The 17939-nt window shown below is 38.1% G+C and overlaps 1 protein-coding gene across 1 annotated transcript in view; it reads right to left on the bottom strand.

Moving 5' to 3' along the window:
- PLXDC2 (plexin domain containing 2) overlaps nt 1–10903 on the bottom strand; it is a 420883-nt gene extending 409980 nt beyond the window's left edge. Inside the window, exon 1 of the mRNA XM_090266575.1 lies at nt 10098–10903. Within this exon, the coding sequence (XP_090122701.1) occupies nt 10098–10209 (112 nt within the window). The 5' untranslated portion in view covers nt 10210–10903. The remainder of the gene's footprint in view (nt 1–10097) is intronic.
- Nucleotides 10904–17939: the final 7036 nt, after the last annotated feature.

The following is a 17939-nucleotide window of genomic DNA, read 5'->3' as shown; positions in this document are numbered from 1 at the left end:
AGGCGGAAAGGGTGCTCCAAGAAGAGTGAATGGTATGTGCAGTTCCAGAGGGGAGATAATGTGTGGGAAACCTGGGAGAGCAGGGGGAGGAAGTGATGAGTTTGAACCTGCAGAGGGAAACTGGGAACAGCAGGAAGGCAGAAGGGCAGTTTCAGAGAAGAATAACACAGCCAGATTTGCGTTTCAGAAAGATCTTTCAGGCTGTGGAATGAAGAATGGATTGTGACAGGGCACTTGCCGAGGCTAGGTGGGAAGCTACTGAAGGAAACCGGGCTGGAAAGGCTGATGGCCTGCCAGAGCCAGGATAAGGAGACTGGGGTGGGCGGAGAGAAGCTATCTAAAGTCAAACATCAGTACTTGGTCTGAGAAAAATCAGCTTATTGGCTGGGTCTATTTTACAAACCTCTCTTGTAAAAACCGCTTGACAAAACAGAGGTTGCACAAATCTCACTGCCCACGGAAAGCTGTTTTGCAATGTCCAGACAATGAAACTATCATCTGCAAAATGACTTTGAATCATGCTTGTTTTTAAAAATATCTGAAATCAACAACAGATGTTAAAAAGATAATGAAGGCTAAATAACAGAGAAATAAAACAGACTGCCCAGCCTGTGCATCTACTCCTGATTTAAAAATATGCTGATCAGTATGTGTGAGTTCAGAGCAATAACCAGTCATAAACTGTGCTGAGCTGGAGGTCAAGTTAGGGTTTTCAAATCAAGCAAATTATAATCCACTAATTGATAAATGCCTGGAGTCTAAATAAAACCTATTATCTTTAACTGGTAGCAATTGGTAGTGTACTCTTTTTAAGGTAAGTCTGTCATGGAATTGATATTAATTAGCTGAACATTAAGAAGAATCCTAAATCCAGGAGATTTTGCTCTTCTCACCAGGCCATTTCTCATAAAGCAGCAAACTTTAAGTCTTATGTGCAACTCCTATGCTGGTCATTTCCATGTAGCATTTGCCTGGGACTCACCCCCCATCTGTAGTAGTTCCCACGAAGTTAGAAATTGCCCTGCTTTCCCTTAGTTGAGTTGTTCATTTTAATTAACAAATGATATCCCTCTGTATGTCATAAGGAACAATTAGATGTATGGTTAGTTTTATGACGTGATCAGGAAAACATCACCAACTCCCAATCTAGAGACATCTTTCAACTGAAAAAGGTCACTGCCAAACAGCCATTATTAACAATTTGTTAGGAAGCACTGTGGCACTTGTTCTGTTGCAGGAAAGAAATTACATTGTTTCCAAGTGGTTTCAAAATTGAAACCTTTACCAAAGGACCCTGAGATTTAATGTGACTTCAAATTGAAAGCCCAACAGAATTTTTTAGTGATATCTGCAACGTTTATTCTAAAACAGATATGGAAAAGCAAAGAAACTTCTAGAATAGTCAGGACACTTCTGAAAATCAAGAACATAAGAGGATGGGTTTGCCGCACCAGATATAAAGACTTATTATAAAACAAAGTCATTAAAATTGTGATAGCCACAAAAGGATAATGATCAGTTTTAACCTCCTCCTTCCCTCTTTAACTTTGAAGCACTTAATCCTGGAAGATCTAGCAGGAATTATTTTTTATAGAACATTCACAAGCCCAATAACTTATGAATTCCACCTCCAAATAGAAGGTGAGTATCTCCTGCATATGAAGAAACATATGCAAGGATAGGCATAGAACTCATGTGCAAGCAGTGCTAATTTTTCATTGATGGAAGATCGGATAAACCACCTGAGGAATACATCAATTGTGGGAAAAGTAGGACCAGTACAAGTACGTGTAATACGCGTGTACAAAACAATAAGTGATGTGAATTATTACACAATACAGCTTCAACCAAAACTGTAACATTTTTATCGGTATTTTGCTAGTCTTGCCATAACAAATGTTACAATATTCTGACACAGGAAATAATTTTATATATAGTTCATGTCAAATGAAAAACTTTCATAAATTAATTTAATTTGATTAAAAGAAATAAACATTTTAAATATATGTAAAATTTTAAAATCTAAATTTTTAATCAAAACAGATACACAGGTATATCCCACAAGATATGTAATATCCTGATTTTAAATAAGCATCGGAAATAAAACCTCAAGTGGTATCTTTGTAATATAGCAGGAATGTTTTCAATCAAACTAAAATGTAAAATGGCATTTTTTTAAAACTATTACAAGACAACTTCATTTTTACAGAGTATCCAGAGTTTTCAGATAGGTGTTAAAATATACTTTAAAATGTTGTTGTGTGACAAAAAAACTCCAATGGCTCTTTCTATTCCCACTCCAAACACGAATCAGAAAACAAAAATGCAAATACACAACAATATGTCTTTTAGTTCAGTGTTTGTTTCTTAGAATATAGCAAATTGTGAAAAATTGCAATTAGAATTCTAAAAATAGATCAATATGTCATGTAAAAAATTAGCAACTAGTAACTTAAGATTAATAAGTAAATTATCTACTAAAATGTCTAAATTGTCAAAAAACATTCAAAAGTGTATTATTTCCAGGAGCTATACATATACTAAATAGAATTAAAGTAGCTAATATCAAATGATATAACTCTTGAAATAACTATGCATGCAGTATAGCTAATTTCAAACATAAAAGAATGGACTAGAAAAATAATTGAGGCTAATTATTTTTTAGTCAAAGCTTAGGACAGGATTGCTTTAAATAGCAAGAACCCATACACACTGAGAATATGTTTCAGTATACTAAAAGTCATCTCACATTTGCTGTTTTATGAATATTTTAGAACACATATTACATTAATGCGATTTGTGTATATACCTTTCTCAATGTACTGAAGTAAATGGGTAGCAAAAGGAGATGGGACAGCCGAAAGAAGTCAGATATATTGGACTTGCTCCCAGCTCTGTCTACAGTAAGCTCAGTTGCTTTTGATCAAACAAATGAAAACAATATATACTGCTTAAATAATCAGTTTCACCGTCAGTGATAACTACAGACTAAGTTTGTATCTTGGAGAGAATTAAGCAAAGACATATAATTGAGCATGAGCCATACCTGAATACATCTTCAAGACTATTTCACATCTTAAAAATCATTATTATTATTTATGAATTTTATACTCTAAAATTACATATTCTGCCAATATTACTCCCTGTTTAGGGCTTAAGAAAATAAATATTTTATTGGAGGAGAGATTATGGTTTCAGAGGGAAAACGATGGACACTACCACAAATAACAAATATATATGAAGGGGAACAAAAAAACAAAAACAGAAACAAAAAAACCATCCCAGAATTATCTCCTGGAGGGCAGGCCTCTTGCTGTACAGGCTCCCTGCAAGGTGAGTGTTCTAGGAACACAGGAACTCATCTGTATCAGAGTACCAGCTGGTGATGTGAGAAGCTGCATTCAGCTTCAGTGAATTTTTTTGAAGACTCAATGCGTTTCCCCATTTCATCATGATGGGTGGTGTTTAGGAGTACCCCTGCCCACACCTCACTGAGTGTTTCGCAGTTTTTGACCCAAAGTGGCATGACTCCTGTGCTTTGCCCTTTTTCGTTCATCAGTTCTCCAGATCTCACCCTGAGCAACAGTTTTTTTGTTTGTTTCCCAGATGTAAAAAGTCCTTCCTCAAAGGGAAACGTTTTGCAGATGTGGAAGAGGTGAAATGAAAAGCGGCAGAAGCACTAAAAGGCATCAAAATTGATGAGTTCAAAAACTGTTCTGAGTAGTAGAAAAAAATCTCAGTAGGTGTATTGCGTAAAACGGAGAGTACTTGGAAGGTGACTACAGTTTAAACATATAGGAATATACAATTTTTTATAAATAAATTCCATTTTGGGGGTCCCCCCTCATATAAACACACAAAAAATATTAATACTCAAAAACGTCATTGTATGTTGAGTGTTCCATATCCCAACTGGACCAAAGAATACTTTATAATAATATAAATAAATCTAGGCTACTTACCAAACATCATGCTTAGAGAAAGCATATCAGTTTTATTTAGACTTCTATCACTGAACACTCCAAAGAATATGTAAAAAATTTACTTTTAAATATTTGATTCTTATAAAGTTTATCTATTGGGCTAATTCTTTCTATTCTCTATATTCTCAAAGCCTCAATGAGCTAAGCACCTTATCTACACAATGAGATCTCGAGCAATATGGATTCTAGGAAATATTTCCAATGAACAAGTAGAAAATAATAGGTGGAGAAGAGGGAGGAACTAATTAATGAGTCCAGAAAAGTCAAATGAAAGTCATTCTGCATCCTGGCCTTTATGATCCCCTCTTTGACAAAACCTGAGGCCATTCTCAACCATAATGCCTGAAGCAGAAAGAGTGAAGTCAGTTGATTTTAATTTACAGGGGAAAAAGGGCTGCTAGTTCTTAGATCTGTTTGGCTGGCCTCTGGAGAAAGGCATTAAAAGTCTGGATTTCAAGGAAGGTCACACAGTTTCTGACCCCACGTTCAGATCTGCAATCTTTAATAGGCTATGCTAATTCCAAACAGGTGCCCGACAAGCCCTCTAATTCTATTTAAATACCCAAGTCAGAGTATTCCATACCTTTTTAACTGAAGAGGGCAAAATAAAAACAAACCAAAGAACAAGTATGAAACAGGTTCAAAGTGGCTGTGACACAACATAGAATATTTTATATTCTATTCTTTCCTCAGATATCATTCTGTCAATTTGGCCGAGCAACACCTGACTCAAAAAGTAGTGGGAGAAACTATCTTAAAAGCATCACTACTTAGTCTGCCATTGTGCAGTAACCTCCTCAGCTGAACAGAATCATTGTCTGGGGGATGGTGAGGGGAAACATGCTGTGCAGACCTCAGTGAAGAAAGACTTCTCAGAGTGGAGGCTGTAAGGAGATAATTAAAGCTTTGAGAAAATGTGCTCAGAATGAAGGAAAAGGGCTGGAATTAGTCAGATTAAAAGAAAGCCAAAGAGCAATTTAGTAATATCTAACCTAATATATTATAACTATTACCTTTTATTTACTATTCCTTGTCTCATATACATAAAATATTTACATACTTGGAGGTGGGCCCATTAATTGTGCTGAGCTTTAACGAAACCAAAATTTAAAAGGCAATGCATTGGTCACAACTCATAATGTCCAGAAGATGCAAACAAATACAAACAAACCCATTCAGAAGAAAAACTATGTCTGTTATTTCTGTTTTTAAGACTCAAGATATTATCTCTTGCTCTCTCTCCCCTTTTTCCCTTGCCTCTTTCTCTTTCTCTTTCTCTCTCTGCCACTCAGGGAGCAGACACTGTGCTATACATTCTGTACATTGCACAATACCGCCCACCATGCCAATATAAGTTTTATGAGACTGTTTTTAAAGCTTTCATCCATATAGGTTAATGGCAAGAGGCCCAAGCCCAGTTCAGTTCTAAAGTGATTTCACAAAGAACTAGAGTTATTTAAAGTGTTATCTCCACTGAAACTACACCACTGCTATATATATAATGCACATATACATATACGTTTTCATACAAACACACACACACACAAATACACTATATTTTAAGGTACGAGATTAAGAACATGGGTGAAAATTCAGTCAGAAACCAGAAGGGTAGTAGAATAGTGGAATAAACTTTTCAGAAGTTATCTATATAGTAACAGAAAGTTTAGTGTAAATATCATCCACCAGATACATTATAACAATTGGGCAGACCTCTAGATCAGATTCTCTCATTTTAAACTATTATTCTATGAAGCCCTTTTATATATTCATTTCCAGCTTATTGATGAAAAAAGTGATAGAGTAAGAAGTAGAAAAACATCTCCCAAGGTGACCTTCAAGTCAACAGTACAGCTTGAACTATAATTCCACTCAGTTTGACAACTGTTCATTGCATGCCTATGTGGTAGATGCGACAGGGGATTCAGAAATGAATGCCATTGACTATGACCTCAAGAACGTGTAATGTGATCTAAAAATATATATGAAAGACATGCAAAAATGGGAAGGAAAAATACTCCTACAATATCAAGCAAACAACTGCTTTAAATGAGGCCGAGTTTTCTATGGGTTCTAAAACATCACATTCTTTTGTAAAGGGTGTCTCTAGCAAGAAGACTGTAAGAAAAATTAGAGGATGGTTGGAGATGGATTAGGGATGGAAGAGCAGGAAGAATGACAAAGAGCTAATAACACATGGTACATACTCATGGAGCATCAAGAAGCCACATTTGATTAGTGTTAAAAAACATACAGAGGAAAGAGAGGTGGTAAAGTAGTGAGAGAACACGTGCTTGGAGGCCATGCTGAAGAAACTGTATTTAAAGCAAATGGCTCAAGACTTTAGGTTTCATGATCATAGTTATTGATCAATTCATTAATCTTTATAAACATACTCTGTCTACCATAGAGGGTATCTTTCAAAAAGCAAAAACTGAGACAAAACTAAATGAAAAGATTATCCACCTCTCTACATGAAAGCATGATTCTTGCAAAGAAACCTGTTTAGAGCAAATGTGTATCTTCTAATATCTTTACTCAAGCACATTGTCTTTGATAAAAAACTGTTTCTAAAGATCAGACTTCACAAATGCACTGTCCTAATTATAATAATTCAAAACCTCTATGCAGACATCCATGACCTAAAACCTTCTCCGTGACAGAATGTTCTAGATCACACTGATGTGGCAATCCAAACTTGCCCAACCTCAGGCTTCAATTTGTATCTATTCTCCAAAGGAAAAAGACTCTCACATTTCACATTTTAAATTTTTTTATATGCAATCACAAGTAATGGGCTATATCTGTCTGAGGCATATATACAAACAGTTAAAAATATTATACTAGTGACAGTTTGTCTCAACAGAGATATTCTCATAACTCCAAAATTAGTACTATTTCAAACTAAGTTTTGTAATTTCAATGAAAGGAGAATAGAAAAATATCCAAACTGGAGAAACTACTAAATAAATGTAAATAGTCTGCTAAAATAAACTGTTCGTAACAGTACTGAACATAACAGTATTAAAAATTTTTTAAAGTTAAAATTCTCTTGGGTCCTAAACTAGTTTTGATCTCTCTGAAAGTTCATGGTAATGAACTTTCTTGTTGCATTAAGTCACATTTAAGAGGAATAATCAGATCAAATTCTAAATACATATTTTAGGCCTTTTTTCCTCACTTAAGTTTTAGAATTTCCCAAGATATTAAGACAACGTTCTCCTTTGACATTGCTTCTAAACTGTTTTTCAATAACTTTATTGTGTAAAAATGAGTGTATATTAATATTGAGGTTATTTGAGATTTATAAAATTTAGAATTATCCTAAGCTTATTTTTCTCTATTGGTGTTGAGATATACTATTTAGTATGAGGAAATACTTTCCAGATATGCATAAAGTGCATTCAATCCTAAAATTAAACTATATAATAATGAACTTTTAATGAAAAAGGTATTTTCAAATTATAGTCTTGGTAATGCCACAGTTAGTTTTAAATAATCTCCAACAATGCAAAAGAGGGTATTTTGTGTTTTCAGTGGACTTATTATACCACAAGAATGTATTCAGAGTGTAGGTTTTTTTACATGTATGACGTTGAATAAATTAATATTTAATTTCAATAAAACAAAAATATAATAAACTCATTAAATTATCACCCATTAATAAAAGCTGAAATACTAGAAAATGTATTGTAAATAGGAAAAACAAAATCTTGAGGATCATTAATCACAGATTTGAGAAAGATGAGAATAGAAGAAAACAGCAGTTTCTCTGCCCTCTGGTGGCAATAAAATCAACTGCAGTATTGCTAAAGTAATGCATAATAAAATCTCCCTGTTATGAAATCAGATTTTCTCCCTGTGCCAAAATGTCTGTAATAAAAGTCCTGATTACTACATGCCAAGTTCCAACACTGTTGGACCTTTTTTATTTACTGTGTTGAACTTTTAGCTAGACTACTTTACAAAAGAAGCTGTATTTTTCTTCCATTTCATTGCTATATTTTATATATTCAGTAGGCGAACCCGTTAATTCCAGGATTATGTCATAAAACTGTATGTAGACTGATATCCAGACCACTTCAGTGTGAATAAATCTCCAAATAAATTTGTCAAGAAATATAAAATTATTCCCTTTTTACTCAATCCTATAAATATATGGGTTTCTAGAGTAGTTTTCCACCAGAAATATTAAGTTAGTTTATGATAACTGTACATTTATGTTGAACAATTTAAGAATTTTATATTTCCCATACCAAAGGCTTTTAATTATCTGACCAATTTTAGAGTGAAATGAATTTCATCCTCAATTTAATAACTTAGAATAGTAAATTTATTGTATATATTCTTTCCAGAATAATATAGTATTAATGAAAATCTTCAGAAAAAAATAAATATTTGCTGACCTTTCTTTTTTTACTGTAATGCATTATTTACACCCGGTGCCAAAGTTTTCAAATAACTGTGGCTGCAGTTTGGCACACACCACCCCTCTGAGATGAATTAAATTGCTCACATTCTTCAAGCATTTATTTATTCCATGAATATGTCCATGAAAATGACTGTTGCACCTTTTAAAATAAATGTGTTGCTTCCTGGAGGGGTTAAGTCTTATTTTTTTTTTTTTAACCAATAGAATGTATCAGAGAAGTACACAGAAGGCATGATCTACTGATCTAAATAATTACCTATTGAAGCACGACCTATGTCCATGTATGGAGAAAAATTACATGGGACAAAGACAAGTCAACATACAGGAAATTTGCATTTTATTCAGTCTTAAGAGTGGTGTCATGTTGCCCATGCGCTCCCAATACAGGCACCTCCCCCCACCCCCAATCAGGAATCTGTGCTTTCCCGAAGAATTTACACCTGGGGCAGACAGTGTTTGGGCTGTCTTCTAGGTTTCAGCTTGTAAAATTTCATTCACGGACTTCCTTCAAGATTCACTTCACCTGGAATCCCCAGGTGCCCTCCCTAGCTGTCGTCCATCTGTCACTCACGTGTTTGACATTTTCGGACACTCGTGTACTTCCGGAGAAATCACTTACCACCACCACACCTTGCCCTCAGAATTAAAATATAACCTCATTATTCTAAACAGAAATGTCTCCTTGTGTTTTATGTTTGTTTTTTCTCTTTTCACCTCCTCTAGAAATTCACTCCAGTTCACAAATTTCTGCCAAGGTCTCTCTGCCTGTTTCTTCACTTTCTTCCGAAGGGTAGAAATGGGAGGCAGGCACGGGTTGGCAGCGGGCAGGGTCCCGGGAGGCAGCGGGACCTCGGGCTCATCAGCGCCTCGCCCGGAGGAGCCAGCTGGAGGCGGGCGGACAGCGGCTTCGCGGACTCCGCGCTGGCGCCGGGGGCGCGGCTCCCGGCTGCCCGCACACCTGGTTGGAGCAACGGCCCGAGCAGGAGGCGCTCCCAATGCGGAGGCCCGGGCTGCGCGCGGGGGCACTCGGAGGAACCCCGACACCTTTAGGCCTGTCTACGAAGCCGGCCATCAGAGGCCAACGACTCCAAGGGTCGGGTCTACAAATCCAAGCCTGCCCCACCTCTGCCACTTACACGCTCCTCTGCGCCCCGCCCCACTTCTAAGCACCCACTCAGCCCTGGACAGAGAAAGGGAGCTAAGGTGGGGATTGCCTAGAGGAGAAAGGTGAGGCCACTGGTAATTTTCTCCAGTTGACAGAAGCCCCGCAATCCCGGATGCCACCACGTCTCCCACCCAGTCCCCATCACGCACTCGCTGTTTATCCCAGTAGCTGGGAAAGAGGAGCGGGGGACGAGATAGCCCCGGGATGGTAGCTCCCGGGCGAAGTATCCACAGAAGGTTTGCTCTTAAACCAGAATCCTCTCTGGCGACCGGAGGGAGTCGGTACTACTCCTTGGAGCTCAGGTGAAGCAAGCCCGAATTCCCAAGAAAACACCCAAGCTCCTCCATGCTTCGTTAGCCAACCCTATTCTCCCCATTTGGGAAGCCCAAATTTACCCGAAAAGCAAATGAAATAACTTTCCCAAGGGCAGATGGATGAGGAGGGGGTGGGTTGAGAACGGGGTTATCAGAGAGGTCCTCAGCTGAGCACAAAATCAACAAGCGAAAGTGCATCTTACCATTGATTCGGTTTCCAGGCTCCCCTTCAACGAACTGAAACCGGTCCATTAAAAAGTGGCAAAGTAACACAACTCCTGCAGCGGCCAGGTCGGCCCTCGGGAACCTCGCCATGCCGCCGCCGCGACCTCCCTCCTACCCGCCAGTCCTTCCCTGACGCCCTGGGCTCCCAGTGGGAATGGGGACGGCAGGGCTTAAGGCAGCGGACAGGTCTTGGCAGTACCAGGAGGCCTCGGTATATTTCGCTGGGATTTCACACCCGGCAGCCTGGAAGAGGAAGGGAGTACAAGGGGTAGCGCAGTCTCTCCGGACCTCCGGGTCTCTCTTCGCAACTCGCCACAACACGCAGAGCCTTCACCCTAGACACAAAACAATCGCGGGGAGCAAAGACCACTTGCAACCGGGGCTCTCAAACTCTTGCTTCCGCACAGGCAGCGCCGCCCGGGTGCCTTCAGAGCCCCAGTGATGCGCTCCACTGGGTTCAAAACAGATCTAATTCCACAGCCAGCCCGGGTGCCTCCTTCAAATCCAAGAGAGCAGTAGGCTCGGAAGCAACTTTCCTCAGTCTTGGGATGGCCCAGAGGGAGGTTTGGGTTTGCGGGAAGGGGTTACTGTGGACTGGCGAAACCCCTCCGACAAGTTTTTCTTCTTTCTCCTCCCGATGCCGGGCGCGCGTCCTTTCTCGCAGCCGGAGGGATGGAAAGCCCCAAAGAGCTGAGCCTCTGAAGGCTCAGGCTGTAGCAGTCTGAGGTCCAAAGCCAGGGGGTAAAAAATGTTAAAAAAAAAAAAAAAAAAAAAAAAAAAAAAAAAAAAAGGAAGAGGGAAAAGAAATGGGTGGGAAAAAAGTCAGGGTGAAACCTATTGGGAAAGGGTTCCTCCTGGCTCAGGGAGAGGTGGCCCCAAGCCCAGCTGAACCCTGGAGTTTGCTGGCGGAGGAGGCGCCGCCGAGCTCCCTCGCGCTCGGGCTCCACACTTTGGGGAGGAAAGGCAGCTCGCAATTTGCCAGATCGGCCGCTGCACCCTCCTCCCTCCTTTCTCTTCCCTCCCCCTCGCTCCTCCAGCCTTCTCCCACCTTCCTCTCCGAAACCCGCAGCTAGACCCGACCTGTACAATGGCTGCACTTTCCTCGGGGCTGGCTGAGAAGTCGCCTAGAGATTAAACCCAGGGAGCAGTGCAAGGGGTAGTGAAAGGGCAACTCCAGCCCCGCGCTCTGGGAGAGGCAGTGAGAAAGGCGAACCAGGAGCGGAGTGATGGGAGGCAGCTCGGCGCCCACTGGGCGCCATCCCTGCACCGCGCCCGCCCTCGACCCAGCGGCGCCGGTACCCACCTGGCCCCAAGGTCGCCTCTTGCACCCCACTAAGGGGAGTCGCGGCCCACCGAAGGGGTGCTTCCATGACGCTAAAGGGTTAATTACAGTTCTCTTCCGGGAGGGGGTGAGTGGCAGTGGCTGAAGTGTGAGGAAAGCAAACCAGAGCGCGTCTGTTCCTAACCCGATGAATCCCCTTTGGACCCCAGACCCGAGAGGAGAGTGGAAGTAGGAGGCGCGCGGCAGCGTGGTCCACCCGCCACAGCTGCTTTGTAAAGGGTAACCCCGAGCGAAAGCCAGAGGTTCAAGAAACAGGAGGCCCATTGACTGTCATCCTGCGGGGGCTTTAACTGGCTTTCACTCTGCAGTTTCTTTTTTGTTTTTTCAAGCTCGCGGATGTGCTTTAGCGTTAACCCTTTCCACCCCCTCTCATTAGTTTACATCTTATTTTGCAGTTAACATCATTTTAACGGGATAAACACAAAGAAAGAAAGCAAAGCATATTGGTTAAAAGTACAGATTCTATAACCAGAAGGGGCTGGAATTTCACCTCTCCCACTAAATAGCTATATGACTTTGAGCAATTTCTTTAATCCCTTGGTGCCTAAGTTCCCCAGTCATCAAATGGGCAGAATTGTAGTAACGCCCTTATAGGTGTTGTATTGAATTAAATGAGTTAATACTGCAGACTTAAAGAATTGAGATCAGTGCCTGGAAAAAAGTACATGACTTTACGTATCTTAAGACAGAGGGGAGGGGAGAGATAAAGTCCTAGATCAAATGGAGATTTCACTTCAGTGTTCTATGGGCAAAAGGTCCTGTTAGTCTATTCTTGTCCCCCTCTGTTCCGTGCTCCGAGGAGTTTATAGATTCCATCAATTAGCACTTACCTACTTTGATGCTGAAAGAATGGTTCTCTTATGGTCACTTAGCTGGTGAGATGGAAAACAGTAATGTAACATGTTTTCCACAATTCAATACTCAATTTGCTATTTATTTCAGAATAAATATATTTTTCAGAATGATATATAAATTATATATATATGAAGAGAGAGAGAGGGAGGGAGGGAGAGAGAGATGTCACGCACACACACTTTTATTATGCCAAGATCCTTGCTTTCCCAGCAGGTTCATCATTTCTTCCTCCTCAATATACATAGGAAAACTGTTTGTTTGTTTGTTTTTTTTTAAATTTCTGCTCAAACAAGAATTTTTAACTTATATGTAACATTACATATAAGTTAGAGTACCTAGGGCACTATCTGTTTAACATTGAATTGGAAAACTGAGTCTTATCAAAATGTGGTTGTATTTAATTGATGTTGAATTTTTTTTTTTTTTTTTTTTTTTTTTTGGTCTGCATGAATCTATGTGGAAAACTTCCTAAAACAACATTCCATGCAATTCACAGGAACCCAGCAGGAGCCATCTCAAGAAAGCATCTTTTCTTCTAGTCTGGAGTATTTCCCTCTTTCACAGTAGAAAAATGGGTGTCTCCTGTTTCTCTGAGAAGAAACAAGGCCCCACTTCCTCTTATCATTTTCTTTCTTCCTTTATTATTATGTGTGCAAATTAGCCATGTTTATTTTTCTTGTTGTTTGTTGTCAGCAATGCTTTGCCCTCCTGATTGAAGCTATCTATATACCTTCAGTGGAAATTTGATGCCCAAAATTGAAAGGGAACCAGGTAGTAATTCACAGTGAGTCTGGAGAGGCTTTTATGCATGTGTTTTATCTATCTCACTGGTGCTGTTTAATTATTTCATTTTACTCATAACTTAATCTTATTCTGAAGAGCTGACCTCTTAAAAAATGAGTATGACAGAAGATGAAGATGAGCAAAATCAATCATATTTTTTCTTTATATTATAGCAAGCAACCAATAATTGAAATGTATTTAAGACAATAAGTTCAGAGTGAAATGGAGTTGATTACTCAAATAACCCTAGCTAATTAAAAGTAGCATAAATGTAACTGTGGCCTAAATGATTTGAGTTTGCCAATATATTTTACCACAGAATTGTCTATTTCAATTTCATGGAGAGAAATTAAGATTTCTTTATGGAAAAATTTTCATCTTCCATCTGACTTGTTAGAAGTGTTATAATGAGTGAGGTCTGTTTCTATTTTACTATAGTTACAGGAACTGAATTGCTGAGGTTTTTTTTAACCCACTGGTTTAATTTAACCAACCTTTCAATGAACAAATGAATCAGAAATCACAAGAGTACCACTTGAGTTCTTTGTCCATGACAAAGATGTGGAATTCACAAAACACTCGCTCTACATGATCTTCAGATCATATCTCAGAATCATTTTCAACTACATAGAATTTTAGGTAGACATTAGCATATGAGCTAATGTCTGTACAGATCTCAAAGCTGTTTGCAACCCTTATCTACACAAATTTTCGCAGAGGTTTCTAAACATTATAAATGCAGTATTATCTCTATAAAGGTAATTACAATTACCCATTTCATCACTCTCATATTGCTGTGTTTCTAAGGACCTGACCTAAATTGAAACTTGGCTAATGGGATACTCATTATACTCACCTGGGGAAAAAATTGAGATGCAAAACAAGCTGTGGAGTGCTTAGTATTAATTGTAATCTTTATTATTGTTATTATTATTATTATCATTTTAGGAAGTAGCTTTGTCCATCTTAATGGGATTTGTTAAAACTTTCTACAGGTACTGTCAGATAAGGGGAAATTGCTATTAGTGGGTTGCTTTAATTCAGTCCAAAACTAATATTATGACCTTTTCTTGTAGGTCTATGGTATTTCCTCTCCCTCTTCATTTCATAGGGCTGATCTTTGACCTCTGGTATGCAATTACAAGACTCATTTGTTCATTTTGGCTGACTTCTACTCTCAGAATCAACTGGGATTTCATTACAGTATTCCCTCACTTATTGTGGGTATTACATTCTAGACCCCACCCCTCCATGATAGGTGAAAATCCACGAAGTAGGAACCTTACATTTATTTTAGTATTTATATATATATTAAGGCTTTATAAACCCTTCCCACACACTTATAAACTGTTCCCAGTCCCTTATTAACCTTTCCCACTCCCTTATTAACCTTTTCCACACTTTTATAAACACAACTTATGTTCTTAAACATATTCTACACTCTTAAACCTACGTAACTTTAACAACATACATATACAGTACCACAAAATCCTGCAATATAGTGAAAAATCCGCGATAATTAAATACAGTGTATTGTTTATGGATATTTTAGTTTTTTGCTCTTTTGAAGTTTTAAGTAAAAATTTTATCAATAGAATGTTTTGAATCAAATAAGCATTTTTTAAAATTCACCTAACAGCTAACATCACTTTTATATGAGAACATTTAACATGCAAGAATATGTAATACTTTTTATTCTCATATCAATGCTACATTTACCATGTAGGTGAAATTAACACTAAAATTATATTTGGTTCATTCATGAAAAAATAATAGATTCCTTTAAAATGGCATATTTTTATACTATCTTCTTTTTAAATCTTAATAAGCTAAAGGGTGTTTTGACCAGTATACAGCAAAATACAAAAAGTGCTACACAAACTAGTAGAAAAAAAATTATTAAAATGGAACAGTATACTCTTTAAAAGTAGTAACAATGTGTAGGAGAAACATAGACCTTATCCCTCAACTATACTCAAAGATAAATTCAAATCCTACATTCTGTAAGAAAGGAAAATGGGCAAGTGCTCGGCAAGCCCTTTGTGAATTAATAAAATAAACATGTTAAAGAATATGTTGCACAATGCCTAATAATGGAGCACATGAAAAGTTATGAAAATGCTGATTGCTGTGGACATTATTATCAGCCTTTTATCCCATCCAGATTTTTCTGAACTGATAAAAATGTCTGAATCACAGGAAATACCGACATCTGTCCCGAAAGTCCAACCATTGTTAATATAATGAGAACTATTTGTGTAACATCGAGGTAACATGGCATCCAAGGAGAGTGAATGGGAATGTGTGTGTGTAAACAATGATGACTTCACTGTACTAGTCAGTGGGAGCAGTAGACACCATTGAGTGAGCACGAGTATTGTGTGGACATCGCATTCAAAGTGACTGAGTGAATAGAGCAATGAATCTGCATCAGATTTTGCATTAGGCTGGAACATTCCTCCGTGGAAACTATTTGGATGATTCAGAAGGCCACAGCTATGGGCAACTGGTGATTGGCAGCTTCATCACAACATGGCGCTGGCTCATGCATCACATCTTCTGCAGAGATTTCTGGTGAAACGTCAAATCATCCAGGTGACTCACCCCCCCTACAGCCCAGATTCAGTGCCCTGTGACTTATGGCTTTTCCTAAAACACTTTTGAAAGGGAAGAGATTTCAGACCGTTGATGAGATTCAGGAAAATATGACAGGGCAGTTGACAGCAATTTGGAAAACTGTGTGAGGGCTCAAGGTGCCTACTTTGAAAGGGACTGAGAGATCGTTGTCTTTTGTACAATGTTTCCTGTATCTTGTATCTTTTTCAATAAATGTCTCTATTTTTCATATTACATGAATGGATACTTTCTGGACAGACTTTATGTTCCCTAACTTTATCAGCCCCGGCAGAAATTGTGCTTCTGCAGAGCCTTTGGGCTCCAGGCACAGACCATGGGGCTCATGTTAACTGCTGGAGTGCTTGGTACCACAGGGCACAGCCAGGACTAATATCGGTCTTGATAGCTTCTTCTGTATTTCCTTTCCTTATCTTGCTTTCCTCTTGTTTTCATTTCTTCTCTTTTTAAAATTTAAATTTCCTCTCTTACCTTTACTATATGAAATTTTAGATATAGATTGAATATTTCAATCCATTTATATGGAATACCTTTCTATTTAAGTAGGCCTTTTAAAATTTCTTTCAAAATTGTTTTGTAGTTTTCAGTGTACCAACCTTGCACTTCTATTGTTATATTTATTCTCAAGATTTTTATCCTCTTGGATGTGATAGAATTGTTTTCTTAATGTAATTTCTAGACCGTACATGGCTAGTATATTAGTTTTCTAGACATGCCAGAACAAAATGCCACAGGCTGAGTGAGTTAAGCAACATAAATTCATTTTCTCATGGTTCGGGAGGCAATTCCCAGATCAAGACGTCAGCAGGCCCGATGTCTTCAGAGGCTCTCTCCTTGGCTTGCTGCAAATGCCTACATTCTTTCTGTGTCTTCACATGGTCTTTGCTCTGTGCAGGTGCACCCCTTAAGTTTTTTTGTTTTTTTTTTTTTTTGAGTCCAAATTTCCTCTTTATGTGAGAATATCAGCCAGATTGAATTAGGGCACATCCTAATGGCCCCATTTTAATGTAATATCCACTTTAAAGGACCTATCTCCTAATAGAGTCACATAATGAAATACTTAGGATTAGAACTTCAACATGAATTTTGGGGGATACAATCTGACCAGAAGTAAAATTGATTTTTGCTTATTAGTCTCAAATTCTGCAACCTGAGTGAACTCACTTATTCATTTTAATAGTTTTTATACATGTGTGATTTTTTAAAGTTTTTTTTATATGTAAGTTCATGTTATCTGCAAATATAATTAAATGTTTTTCTTTCCAATAGGTTGCTTTTAATTTTCTTGTTTAATTACCCTGGCTAGAACCTCTAATATAATGTTTCTTTTTAAACTTATTTGTCTATTCATTTATTTATTAATTATTTATTTATTAGCTTGTCCTTTAAAAAAATTACATTGTATTTTTCATTACCATTTAACTCCCTTGTACCCTGCCCCCTGCAATCACCACACTGTTGTTTATGTCCATATTCCTTTTTGCTCGATCTCTCTACCCTGATAACCTCCTCAATACAGTGCCGAATAGAAAATGTTAAGAGTGTCTTATCTTGTTCTTGATCTTAGAGGGAGAGCTTTAATTCTTTCAGTATTAAGTATGTTAGCTCTGAGTTTTTCACTTTGGCCCTTTATCAGACTGAATAAGATACCTTCTATTCCTAGTTTGTTGAGATTTTTTTTTTTTTCCTTATCATGAATGGATGTTGGATTTTTTCAAATTCCTTTTTCTACATCTACTGATATGACTATGCATTTGTTCCCTTTATTTTTTGATATGGTGTATTACATTGATTTTGGTATGTTGAACAAACTTTGCCTTTATGAAATAAAGTTCACTTGTTAATGGGTTATACTCCTTTTACTAAGATTCTGAACTCAGAATTCTAGTATTTTTGAGGATTATTGCAACCATATTCCTAAGAGATAGTGGCCGTATTCTTTTTTCTTGTGATGTCTGTCCAATTTTAACATCAGGATAAAACTAGCATTATAGAATGATGAGTCAATTCCCTCTTCTTCTCTTTTTTGGAGAAGTTTGAAGAATTAGTATTAATTTGGTAGAACTCACCAATGAAGCCACCTGGGTCTGGGTTTTCTTTTTTAAAGTTGTTTTTATTGCTAATTCAGTGTTTGTACTTGTTATTTGTTCAGATGTTCTACTGTCTTTTGAGCCTGTTTGGTTATTTTGTGTATTTCTCAGAATGT

This window comes from Furipterus horrens, unplaced genomic scaffold (assembly GCF_987537825.1).
Source record: "Furipterus horrens unplaced genomic scaffold, mFurHor1.1.pri manual_scaffold_2, whole genome shotgun sequence".
Classification (NCBI taxonomy): domain Eukaryota; kingdom Metazoa; phylum Chordata; class Mammalia; order Chiroptera; family Furipteridae; genus Furipterus; species Furipterus horrens.
Note: the sequence above shows the minus strand (reverse complement) of the source record. Positions and strands in the feature narration are given on the sequence as shown.